The 12,946-nt window shown below is 44.7% G+C and overlaps 1 protein-coding gene across 1 annotated transcript; it reads right to left on the minus strand.

Moving 5' to 3' along the window:
* Positions 1-9,255: 9,255 nt before the first annotated feature.
* Positions 9,256-11,284, minus strand: FOXL1 (forkhead box L1). The gene has a single exon (XM_084644215.1). The coding sequence runs from the start codon at positions 10,556-10,558 to the stop codon at positions 9,305-9,307; it is 1,254 nt and encodes a 417-aa protein (XP_084500341.1). The 5' UTR covers positions 10,559-11,284; the 3' UTR covers positions 9,256-9,304.
* Positions 11,285-12,946: the final 1,662 nt, after the last annotated feature.

The following is a 12,946-nucleotide window of genomic DNA, read 5'->3' on the forward strand; positions in this document are numbered from 1 at the left end:
CACAAAGTGAAACCTCTAGCTAGTTGTGAATGTTCAGTGTTTTAGACCAGATTATGTATTCTGTTGACTGATGCAGCCGTTATAAAGGAGAGCTAACTGGAACGTGGCCTTCACAGGATCCTTTGTGTGGATGGTGAATCCCCACATCCAACAGAGCCCACAACATGTCATTCAATGTTCCCTCAGTTTCTGTGTTCACTCACTTTGGGCTGAATCCAAAGCCCATTGAGGTCAATGGGAGTCTTTTCATTTACTTCAGCGGGTTTTGGATTAGGCCCTTTACCCTTTCCATCCTGGGAGCAAAACAGGACTTTCTTATTCTATTAATGATTCTCCTGTGATTGCTGAGCTGCCACACTTAAGGGGTGAGAAGGAGCATAAGACAGATAATCAAACCTGGCTGTTGGGTTCCCAGCCTGCTAAATCAGCCAAAATGTCCTTCCTTAACTACGTATCTTGCAGTCTCCTTATATTTTCATGTCATGGCTGAGGAAAGACACCGAGAGAGAGAGGGAATCAAACCTGAATCTTGGGTTCCCAGCCTTCTAAGACACCCAGAATGTCACTGGAGGGGATGCAGTTCAAAAACTAGACTGATCTTTCGCATGGCCATGTTGGTGACTAAGCCACTGAGCTAAACTCTAATCCTAGTCCTGGCTTTGCCTGATGTGTTTTTCCAGAACAGATTTTTCACCACCCAGAGCCCAGAGGTTAGACAAACACCTGTAGGGATGGTCTAGATAATACTTAGTCCTACCATGAGGGCAGGGGACTGGACTAGATGACCTCTCGAGGTCCCTTCCAGTCCTATGATTCTATATCTCCACCCTCATCCTGAACAACTAACGGGTACCTATGGCCTCGATGTTAATGTTTATCAGAGTGAATAGACCTAAACATCCAGGCATTTCAACTTTAAAAACTGAATGTGTTTGGGGGACATGGTGGGGACTGGGGCTATGCGGGACGAGGATGGCAATATGTAGGAGACCATGGGGGCGCTGTCCGGGAGGAGTAATGGGTGGGGAGAAGCAGGACTGAGCGGGGATCTCTTTGACAAAGTTCCTCCTGTCTGATGAACTGTCCAGTTTCCTCAGAGAGCAGCTGACTCTACCCTCTGGCCCAGTTCTCCACTCCTGAGAAGGGGCGAGTGCAGTCAAGGAGGTGGGTGTGGCTGTGTATGCTCTTCCTCCACCTATGCTTCCCCACATCTATGCCCCCTGAGGCTCCCTGGCAGGCTCTGATGCAGGGGGTTCAAATCTGGCAACCTGCTCAGGTCCACCAGAGAAGACTCAGCTCCTAGCAAATCACAGAAGATTCCTGAGAGGAAGACACTGCCTCCAAAAGCAGGCAAGCACTTGGGTTGTTGTCACAAGTCTGTGATCACTGCATGGCTCCGGAGTGACAAAAGGAAGCAGGACAACTGGTGAGCTGCTCAGTCACCCTCAGCAGGTGAAAATCTAGAGCACCACTCCATGTTCCACCAGCTTGAGTTGGTTGGTTTAGCTGGACATGGGGAAGTTCTCAGCTCCTTTCATGAGCAATACTTTTATCTGCTGGCAGAGACCCTTTGCTTGCTCAGAGTGCTATAGCAGCCATAACCAGTTAACGGAATTGGAATTTCAACCTACTGCTGTCAGTGCACAACAGATAATGAATAACATGTTGCTGTTATATCGGGCAGAATTCTGCTCTACCTTGCCCAAGTTTTTCCTGGCAGGGAGTGAAGGAGACTGCCAGGTAGAGGGCCTAGGAATTACCTTGCTTTTACACAGCAGAGTGGATGAACACTTGGGGGAGGGAGTGGGGCTGAGGGCAACTTCTGAACACGCCTTTAAAAAGGAGCAGCATGTCCCCCCAACTTAGCACCTGCTGCCAATTGCAACGTGTACGCTGGGCACCTAGAGATCTTGGTCATGCCCTCAAGTGAGGTGTTTATGCCCCTTTAAGGCTATGGATTGCCTTCAGGCACGTTAGCCAGCCCCCTCCCCGCTCAACATCAGTGCAGTGCTAAGAGTTTATCCTACCCACATGGCTACAATGTGGTAGACTGGGGGCGGGAGATGAGATTTCTTATGCCTTTTTCCATTTGTACAAAAGAGAGCAGGATTTTGCCAATGTCTGAACTGTGTTTAAATTTCCTGGCACCTAACTGATAGGTGACATTGGCTTAAATATTCTGTGTGCGTGTGTGTGTGTGAGAGAGAGAGAGAGAGATTCATGGTATGTCACACAGCCTCATCTTACATGTCTAAGTCCTGATCTCTTTACCAGTGAAGGAGCACTCAAATGCTAGAATCCCAAATTAGCTTTTCTTTCTATAACTCATTTGCTTGGCATTATTTGCTCAAGGCACTATACACTGTAGTATAAGGATGGCCTAGTCACACCACTTATCTCAAAATATACCCAGCAAAACAATGCTGGGGGGGGGGGCAGAGAAGCAGGACAGAGCATTAAAAATAATTGGTGTCTTTGGTCTATGTGGATTGACTGTTGTAATTTCCAGTGAAATTACCTTGGTTTGGCACTTTGAGCACTGTACAACTGAATTAGATCACTGTAATGTGATTTAAGTCCTTGTACAGCTGATTGACCCGCATTCAGTGGTTCCAGTATTGTGAACAAGAGCTGGCGTGAACTACCGTGAGTTCTGATCCTCTCCCCTTCAGATGAACTTTGCTACAGAGAAAAATTGCAAAGGGGCAGATTCTCTGGTGTAAATCACTGTTGCTCTGTTGACTTCAATGGAGTGATGTTGATTCACACCAGCTGGGGATCTGGCCCAAGGAGTTTATTCATCCATCAAAATACCAGGGATGCCTGAAAGCTTCACTATTACCATTAAAGGGAATTACACAGGACCTGATCCAAAGCCCATTGATGCCAATGGAAAAATTCCCATTAACTACAATTGGCTTTGGATCACGCCCATAACCATGTTCATTTGGGTAATGCATATCCTTTCAAAAGTCATATAATTTACCCCTTGCCTTAGCTCTGCTACAAGTATACAATGTAGGAATCTGAGACTTGTGTATTTACATCTCTCCAAGCAAAGGAATTTACTTAATTGAGTTTGAAGAATAATACCTGTTGTTATAATGCCCACAACAAGTGAAGCAAATGCAACGTAACCAAAAAATCTGCTCTAGTATTCCTTCCTCTGGCCTCCCCTCCATTTTCTGCTTTCATAAGACTGTGAGCTTTTTAGGGCATATACTTTATTAGGTCTTTATATTATACCTTGTAAAGTGCCATGCACATTTTCAGTGCTTAACAAATAATAATAATGAAAATTAGTGATATATTAGTATTTTGCATAATTTTTAACAATAGCTGGCTGTTGCTCTAGTGGTTGTTGTTTTGTCCTTGAAACTACATTGTTGTGATGAAATTATAATGAAAATTATCATTTTGTTCTTGCAATTTGTATTTATTTTTAGTGGGAAAAATGCATTATTCATAATGTTGTCCAAGCTGTAGAAGTCACTCACGCAAGAAATAACTTGCAAATCCTGACCTGATTTCAAAAAATGTGGGAAAGTTTATTTATTTCTCCCTGCATTCCTGATTTGCAATGTACTATCTAAAAATGTCACTAAGATTTAAGCTGACTGAGCTCATGCTAAATTTAGCCACTATATTGTAAATAAACATTCTTTATGTGTTACTGAACTGGCTTTGAAGCTGGGTTAAAACAAATTGCATTTTCATGAGCATTAACAATGTTTTACTCTGGAGCAAGCTCCTATCTCAATTAGTAATAATGTCTTATCCTATGTAATCTGAAAATGTGATTTAGGGCCCAGTCTTGAATTCCTTTAAGGAATACAAAATCACACCCTGCATTTATCTTCTACAGGGCCAGTTCTCTCCTTAATCAAGCAAAACTTCCTGTGTGCCCTTGATTATATAATGGGCCCCATTCTGAAAGCCCTCTAAGCAATAAACTCATATTGAAGTCCACTGGAATTCAGCATGTATAAAGCTTGAAGGGTCTGGCCTATTATAAAGAAAGCACTTAATGGCTTGTCTGGCTAAAGCACTAAAAATAAAGTGTAGGGAGCAATTATGCAATAGCCAGACTGATGAATTACATAACCTAATAGTCCTTTTCCATCTGCAACTTCTCTAATTCTGTGATCTCTTTTTCTCAGTCTTTAGGCTAAAATCAAATATGCTGTCTTCTTAATATCTGATGTGCTGTGTCTCAGGGGACTACGTCCTAAATTTGCAGAGAGTATGGATTTGGTAATCTGCTAGCTCCTTCCCACCTCAAACATCTGTGTTCCTATGCCCTTTATAAACATCTACAGAGCAATTAGCAGAAAACTCTTGGCCTTCTGGTTTGAAAAGAGACATCATCTTATGTAATGAAACCAAGTATCTTGCTTAGGATAGGAAGGAAAGAAGAAGTAACTAATATTTTAAATTGTAAAAAAAAAAAAAGTTATTATTACTATTATTTGTTATTTTATTGTCTCACTTTGAAAGCAGCCAGGGTAGGACACCCATTCCGTTTGCTAACTGAGGGTGCCCCAAAACATCTTCTATTTGTATGTAAATATATAAAACGCCCTGGGACCAATTTTAAGCAAACACACACACAGTATTTAATGATGAGAAACCCCACTTAAAAGGAATGAAATTCCTGGATTGTTGCAATGCACTCCTATGTGCAAATTGCAGTTCCCTATAGGAAACCTGTGTTTGAAATTGTTGTTCTGTGAACTAGATAACTTCACTGTATACTCTGTGTGTTCCTGCAAGTTAGAAGTGGCTGCATAACTCAAGAGACATGAAACCTTGATGAGTCGTGACATAGGTCATTCCTATCCAGTGGAATGGAAAGACAGATACACTGCCCACATAAGGAGTATTCTGTTCTGTGTCATAGAATATTTTCTACTTTGTTCCCAGTATTTCAGACTTAAATTTATTGCCAGGCTGGAGAGGTTGAGAACTCTGGGCTGAAGATTCCACAGATGTGTCAAATAGTGGGTGGTAGTTTTCAGCATTGGCAGCTGCTCCTTTGCCTATAGAACAGGTGTGAAACTTTTGACAACAAATTCCAGGAGTGCGTCAAGGTGCCCATCTTTGTATGACATTTTAAGACAACAGTAATTTGTAAACATGAATTCTTATTGGAGTAGTAATAGCATGTTCAGCTATAAACAAGTTGTGTGTGAGAGAGAGAGAGAGAATATGCACATAGGTTCACATTGGAGTCTGCATATATTACATAGTTCTCATTTTATTATTGTTTTTCTTATCTTATGTACAAATGGATGACATACAAAGGGAGTGTACAAATAAATAATTCTATCAGCCCATCATGCTTTATTATGCATACGCTTTCTCTGTCACACACATTAGTCAACCGTCAGCGCTAATTCCAAATCGCTGCTCAAAATAATTTGCCTCATTCTGATTTCACTCCAACTGGTGTCATACCAGAATGTCTATTGACATCACCAGAGTAGGTGTGATCAAAATTAGTCCCAATGTAGCTTTTAAAAACAGCAGCAGTGCGTTGGCCACATTCCACCCCCGGCAGGGGGGAAAGGGGGGATGTCACCCCCCACAGAAAATAAACCTCCACAAAATATAATAATTAACAATACTCCAAAAATCTGCCTGTGGACAAAAGACACCTACTGTATATGCTGGGCTAAATTCTAGTTTCATTTTCAGCCATTAAGATGACCACCTGACTGTGGCTCAGCCCTGATGTACTCACTGGCACAGAGAAAATAACTCAGCCACATTTCTTAATTCTTTCTCAGGATACAAGGGCAAAGGGATGGCCCACAGCACTGGAAGAAAGGTCATTTTAAACAATGAAAGGAAGCAATCTCTTTTACAGAACTCACAGTTAACCTGTGGAACTCCATTCTAAAAAATATCAGTGGGGCCCACAGCTTGGCTGGATTTGACAAAGGATTTGCCTAGCAGTTTCCAATTTGTGGTCCATAGACAAGCAGTGGTCCACAAAATCTTTCTCTGTTCTCCACAAAGAGTTGGGTTGCTGGCTTAACAGCCCTGATCCACTCCAGCCAGGACACCTGTAGAAGGAAGGAAAATGGTGGATCTGCCACTAGAGGCTGCTCTTTCATCAAAGGGGCTGCTGTTTCATTCTCTCAAAGCCAAAGAGAAGCCACCTACCCCGTCACACCCAGATACACCATATGCTGGAGGGAAAGGAACTGGGATAAAAGTGGGTACCGTGGGGCCTAGACTGAGTGCTGAAGAGCCACAGAACTAGAGGGCTACGAGGCCAAGGGAGTAGGCTGGGAGCCAGGGGCAGAGATAGGACTGAAAACCCAAGAAGAGAGTGAAATGGAATTGATTATTGGTGGGGATGTTTAGTTTGTGTAAGAGTGGGTGGGGTAGGATATTTCTGTGTGTGGCAATTCTCAGTCCTACACCAAAGACAATCACTTCCCCCCCTCACCCCCACCCCAGGAGAATTACTGTAGCTCCTAGAGGTGGGATGTTGCCTAATCTTGATATGCAGCCTGATTTGGAGGAGGGCCCATTAGAGGATCTCTCTACTGAGAGGGGGCCCACACTACAAAAAATATGGGAACCTTTCAGATTAAGCATTGATAGGGCTAATAAAAACATTGAGAGTTAGTTACAGTGGCTAGAGGTTTTTGGTTTTGGTTTGGTTTGGTTGGTTGGATTTTTTTCAGAGATATGAACTCTCATGATTCAGGGCATAAACCAACCGCTAAGTGAGGGGACTGGGGGGAAATTACCATATGGGCAGGTTGTTCCATAATTGTCCGCCATGCACCTTCCTCTGAAGCATCTGATACTGGAGTTCACTGGAGACAGGATATTGAACTAGATGGACCACTGATCTGGTCTGGCAATACCTGTTTTCCCATGGATCCCATTCCCATCTCAGCCAAAGGCAAAACACCCATTGACTTCCATGGGTGGAACAGAATGCCTCCTCAGTTCATACACATGTGAAACTGCCTTTGACTGCAGTGGGAGCTACGGCTGAGTCAGAACTGTGCAAGGCCTAATTGCTACAGGCATCGGCCTGGCTCTTTTGTGCCGCTTAAGAATGGCATCACCACCCCTGAGCCCTGAAAGACTTCCGTGATGTCATCTGCCATCGCTTCACAAGATGGCCATCGATTGAGTTTGCTGTAATACCTGCATCGAGTTACACAGGTGAACAGCAAATCAGGCGACAAAGTGGGAAAGTAAAAATATTAACCCTTTCAGTCTCAAGGGATCAGAGTGAAATACTGTGGGGATGTCCTGGTTAAAAAGAAGTGGGCAAGCTAACCTTACCTAAATCCAGGCTGACCTGTTTAAAAAAAAGTGGGTAAACTAAACTAAACTCCATGTTGCCCAAATGAGAAGAGAGTCAACCCAGTTTATCCTTGACTACACTACTGTGTCTGAATTTTACAGATCTGTGGTGGCTGTAACTCCTTCACAGTTGTAATGGTTCCCCTGTGAACTACAGGATTAGACCGTGCCATACATTTTTGGAACAGCTTTATCTACAGTTGGCATCATACTTGGTAGGGTTTTTAAATAAATAAATAAACAAGTTGTCATGCTTACCTGAAATCCCTTTTTGCCATTCAATGACAGGCATAAAAAGCGACTTTTCGGTGGGTTTTGAGATTTTTAGAGAAAAGGTTTGTACACTGGATGTATATGTTAGTTTAAAAATGTAGCTAACCCTCTCTCTAGGTCAGCACCACCTCCCACGGCTCCCTGACTTTTTGTACTTTCCCACATCCGATAAGCTGAGAGTTATTTGCAGATTCTGGGTGTTCAGCTCCTGAACTCCACGTCGAAATGCAAACAGCCCCGGAATCAGGAGCTGCTCGGACATTTCAAAGAAAACCCCAGACCATTCTGTGGGGAATGGCGAAGGAGTCTGAATCAGAGCTGTATCGACAAGCCCAGCTCTTCCCGGGCAGTCACCGGTCAAGGGGTTTATTTAAAGACAGACTCCGCTTTGTGTGCGGGACATGTTGTCTCTGTTGTCCGAAAACAATTTCCCTGAGCCCTTCTTCAGCCTCTCATGCACTGGACAGTTAAATGCGTAGAATTAAGTTCTCTCTGAGCTACTACTGTTCTTCAAGCAGCCTCTGAGAATTAAATACTAATAGTCCTGTAAAAATGCATCTCTTCTAGCGTTTTTACAGCGTCTTATTCTCCTTCTTCCCTCCCCGCCACTCCCCTCCCTCCCCAAAACCCAACATTTCTTTAGGCAGCATGAACTGGGCGTGATTTTTAAATAATCAGCCATATCATTGAACAAAATACTTTATTGAATATAGGTTCGGCTTCATAATGAAAGCTGATGATATAAAAGATTTCCAAAGGGCATTTGCCCGCTAATATACAAAGAAAGCCTCAATATTTTTTGAAAGAATAAAAAAAAATGCTCTGGTCTATAACTCATCTAGGAGAAAATAAAAACCTACGGGGACAGGGTGAGTTGATTGTTCTTGGTAGACGTCCAGTTTGTAACAAGCTAACGCCAAGATTAATGTATACTATTGTGATCCGTGTGGTTTTATGTTTAGAGCATCGGATTCCATATATAAAACATTGCAGTTTCTCCATTCCACATATTCAAAATCGGGTGTTCTCTGTAACCGGCCTCAGTGACACAGACATTACCAAAGTACACTAAAAAGGCAAGCACTATGCAGTAAACCAGCTTGAATTCACGCCATGAATTGTATACGGTGCTGATTCCAAGCAAGCAGGATTGTACCGAAGGAAATTCCATCTGTGACTATTTTTAGCGCATATGATCTGTCATGTATCTATTCGGTTTATTTAAATTACCAGGTTGGGGTTTATTAGGCAGCGTCGCAGCAATTGTATATATGTGTGCGGGGAAATATATGTATTCACTGCACAATAACTCAAGCACAAGAAAAACACATGATTACATTGGGGTGCATGGAGGGGGGTTGTTTTTTAACGTGAAAGCAAAGCACTTGGACAAAAACAGGTCTTAAATGCATGATGGATGGCAAGAATAAACCATCAGGCTGCTGTACTGTTTTGTGATATTTTTGTTACAGCCAAGGTAAAAAAAAAGTTACCTTAAAGTACATGTGGAAGAAAAAATATCTAGTCAAGAAATCTGCTGAGAAAGAAACGGTTGAAAATGCCATAAAATCCTAATATTCTTAACCCCTGTAATTCATTCTTGGTTTTATATATATATATATATATATATATATATATAAGCCAATTCCGTGTGTGTATATAATTGGATATCAAATTGCATTTGGGGGGGGGTTTGTTACTGAAAATTAAATACCGTCTCGGACAAGTGAAGAGGAAAATAAGAGAGAAAGGGAATCCCGATCTGATAAAATCTACCTTGAACTTGGGAATCGAGCATCAGGGAAGCACTGAAAGCTGGACAGACATTAGCATTAGCTGCCAGCGACCCACTGATGTATCCAGCTGGCAGGCTTTCCAAAGCCAACTTGGAGGCGCTCGGGTCCCAGCCTCCCTCTGCCTGCGCGTCCCCTTTGGCTGGCGTTTGGAGAGTTTTGTGAGCTAAGATGCTGTCTATACTGAAGCTTTTGGACTTCTCTGAGCTTTTCGGAGGCATTTGATCTGTCCCGGCTGCGGAGCCCACCTGGCTCTGATTGGCACTTGGGGAGAGCAGGCGTGCACCAGAGGTGGGTATATGCTGACATGCCCTGGCCTCTGCCAGCGCCGTCTCCTCCGCCTCTCCCTCCGAAGAGCTCTCCACCCTTTCCCCCTCGGGAATGCTTCCCTCTTTGGAGGCAGGCGCAGGGAGCTGAGGAGCTGTGCACCTGGATGGATCGGGATGGCCCCAAGGGGCAGGGGGCAGCTCTGGCTGAGGAGGATCTGCTGCTGCCCGGTTGCATCTCACAGAGCTCGCTTTGTTCTCGCCTTCCTCTCCGGGGGCCAGTGCATCCCCGGAGACGCAGGCTGGCTCCAGGGTCTCTTCTCCTGCGGATGCAGCCTGGCTCCCCCGGAATCTCTTCGGTTGCACATCAGCTCGGTTGCCAGCGGGCTGCTCCTTCCCCTCCTCTGCCTCTGCTTTGCCCTTGGTCTCCTGGGATCCTGAGGCTTTGGGCTTCCTTTTCCTCCGCCGGTAGTTCCCGTTTTCAAACATATCCAGGCACCGGGGGTCTAAGGTCCAGTAGCTGCCTTTGCCAGGTCTGCCTTTCTCCCGGGGCACCTTGATGAAGCAGTCGTTGAGGGAGAGATTGTGCCGGATGGAATTCTGCCAGCCTTGCCTGTTGTCGTGGTAGAAAGGGAACCGCTCCATGATGAACTGGTAGATGCCGTTGAGAGTCACCTTCTGGTCTGGAGCCTCCTTGATGGCCATGGCAATGAGAGCGATGTAGCTGTAAGGAGGCTTCTGGGGAGGTTCCTGCCTGGAGATCACGCTGGCGGATGCGAAGCCTAAAGCAGCAGGCAGCCCAGCCCTGTCGGCCCCGTACAGATAGACCATGGAGGAGCCATTTAGCGGGCTGCTCATTGGAGGTAGATGGCTGCCGAAAACGTGGCTCATCGCGGACGTGGTTTTAGCTCCGGGTCTTTCCCCTGGCAGTTCAGAGACGCGAAAGGACAAGGAAGAAACCCTCCAAGAGTCCACCGGGGAGCTGTTTGTGTGAGCTCAGACCCCAACCCTGCCTCAACGAGTTTGTTCTCCCTCTGTCCCGGCTTCATCGCTCTTTTTTTTTTTTTTAAAGAAAAAAATGTTAAATAATTGTTGTAAGTTTGCTATTATATGTTGACTTAGCACTGGAAAATAAATTGTCTCCGATAAACAGTCGCTTGTGTTCTCAGCCCACCCACATTAATTAAAATATCATTGCTACAAAACTCCAAGCTCCCTCCACGTGTCTCTTTGGTACCAGCCAATGGTTCGCCGGGTTTGTCCTTCATTTGTTTATAGCATTAGTCTGTTGATAAGTCTGCCCACCCAAGTTGAATCAAGCTGTGTTTATTTGGAAAAATTTCCGGGCACCCAATATATAAACGCACTGATCTGATGTTTGAAATATCACGTCCACCCTTTGACGCTGTAAGCACACAGTCAGCAAAGCAGGATGTAGGCGGCTGGAGCTCAGAGGGAGAAGGGGCAGAAACCCCCGGGTAAAGGAGGATTTGGTTTTTTGAAAGGATCAATGCGGAGGAAACCAGGCAATTAAATGGAGCTGCAAGGAAGAACCTAGGGGTCTGTCTCTCTCTCTCTCTCTCTCTCCAAGTGGAGAACAGGGATGAATCCTCAACTGGTGTAAATCAACCTAGCTCCGCTGATTTGCACCCGCTGTGGATCTGGCTTTTTGCCTTCAAACCTGCAGTCATAGAAGATGAGGGTTGGAAGAGACCTCAGGAGGTCATCTAGTCCAATCTCCTGCTCAAAGCACGACCAACCCCAGCTAAATCAAAATCAGTGCAGGGATTGCTCCTGACGCATAAGATAGACATCCAAGCAACCAGGTTTGCATCAAAGATACAGTAGAAAACACGTCTGAAGACAGATGAAACATAAGCCCAAGGAAGCGATCCAACCCGGGGTATGCTCTAATCGTGTGTCTGCTGCCATTTGAACAGGCCGCTTGTACAGAGTGATGCTAATATAGTCTCTCTAACCTCAAGGGTGAGAAGTATCCCCCCACTGCTAGTGAAATCCAGCAGGAGGAAATTCTGTATTCGGACCTCAGGCCCGCGTGCCGTGTGGATGCAGGGGGACGCGAGTTAAGCAATCCCTTCTTTTCGAGGAACCAAAATCGAAGGGGATTTTGATTATTATTTGGGGGTCACAGTGGGATTGCAAGGAGCAACCGCGCTCCATAAAAGGCGAACTTGGCAGGCATGAGGGGGAGGTTTCGTATTTGTGAATGCAGGCCTGTTGCTTTATATTATGTACTTTCCTGTTTATACCAAGGATGGGGATTATAACAACTTTACAAGTGCACACAGCTGGCCGGTGATTACATTAGGCATTTGTGATGCTCTTTTTTGTATAAACGTTCAGGTTTTTTTTTTTAATTGACTGATGTAATGATTTTAATCAAAGGTACTGGCTGAGTCGGACTCAGAAAGAGGTGTCAGCTCTTTAATGAGGGCGATGAACAGACCCCCACTAAGCGTGCCCTCTAATGTGAAATGTCGACAATCAGTTCGCTCTTCTCTTTGTGGGTGAAAAGGACAGATGCTTAGGGCCCTGTTGTGTCCCCAGTTTTTAAAACAGTCAGTGGTGGGGCGGGGGAATCTGCTAAAAACCGATGGCAAGAGATGGCCCATGGAAACTGACTAACATAGGAGCATTTTTAGGAAGCTGTGTAAAGGCAGATCTGAGTCATGAGTTTCTGTTCTGATTAGAGGCTGTTTGCCTGCCATCTCTTCTGGGAGCAAAATGTGCTCAGAAGGAAGCACGGGCCACGTCTCCTGTCGGGTCTGATCCAAACTCGAATGGCTTCCCTGGGCTTTGCATCGAGCCCAGACCGAGGGCCAATCAACTTGTAATGCCAGCACTCGTTTGTGTGGAGCAAGCAGGATTTGGCCGCCACTGGTAACTTCCAAACGTATTCGGGGAAATTAAGTGTGCCGTTAGAAACTAGAGTCCCGATCCTGTATCCCTTGCCCAGATAAAACTATGGACTCGAATGGTACTTTTGTCTGACTGCAGGATGGGGCCCTTACTGCATCATAAACATCACACTACTTTTAAAAGGGCTAGTTGGGAATTCCCTGAGGGTTATCCCCTAGGTGCCCAGCAGGAGATCAGAAGCAAGGAAGAAATCTGATTTGATTTCTGCATTTTCAGATGAATCCAGCAGGGGTTCAGATTAACAGCTACAGAAAGCAATCCTCTTGCTTTGGATTTGCAAATTACTTAAAAAAAAAGTGGATTTCTGATGGTCTCATTTGTTGTTATAGATTGGGACCT

Source organism: Lepidochelys olivacea (assembly GCF_965140295.1).
Source record: "Lepidochelys olivacea isolate rLepOli2 genome assembly, chromosome: 12".
Taxonomy (NCBI): domain Eukaryota; kingdom Metazoa; phylum Chordata; order Testudines; family Cheloniidae; genus Lepidochelys; species Lepidochelys olivacea.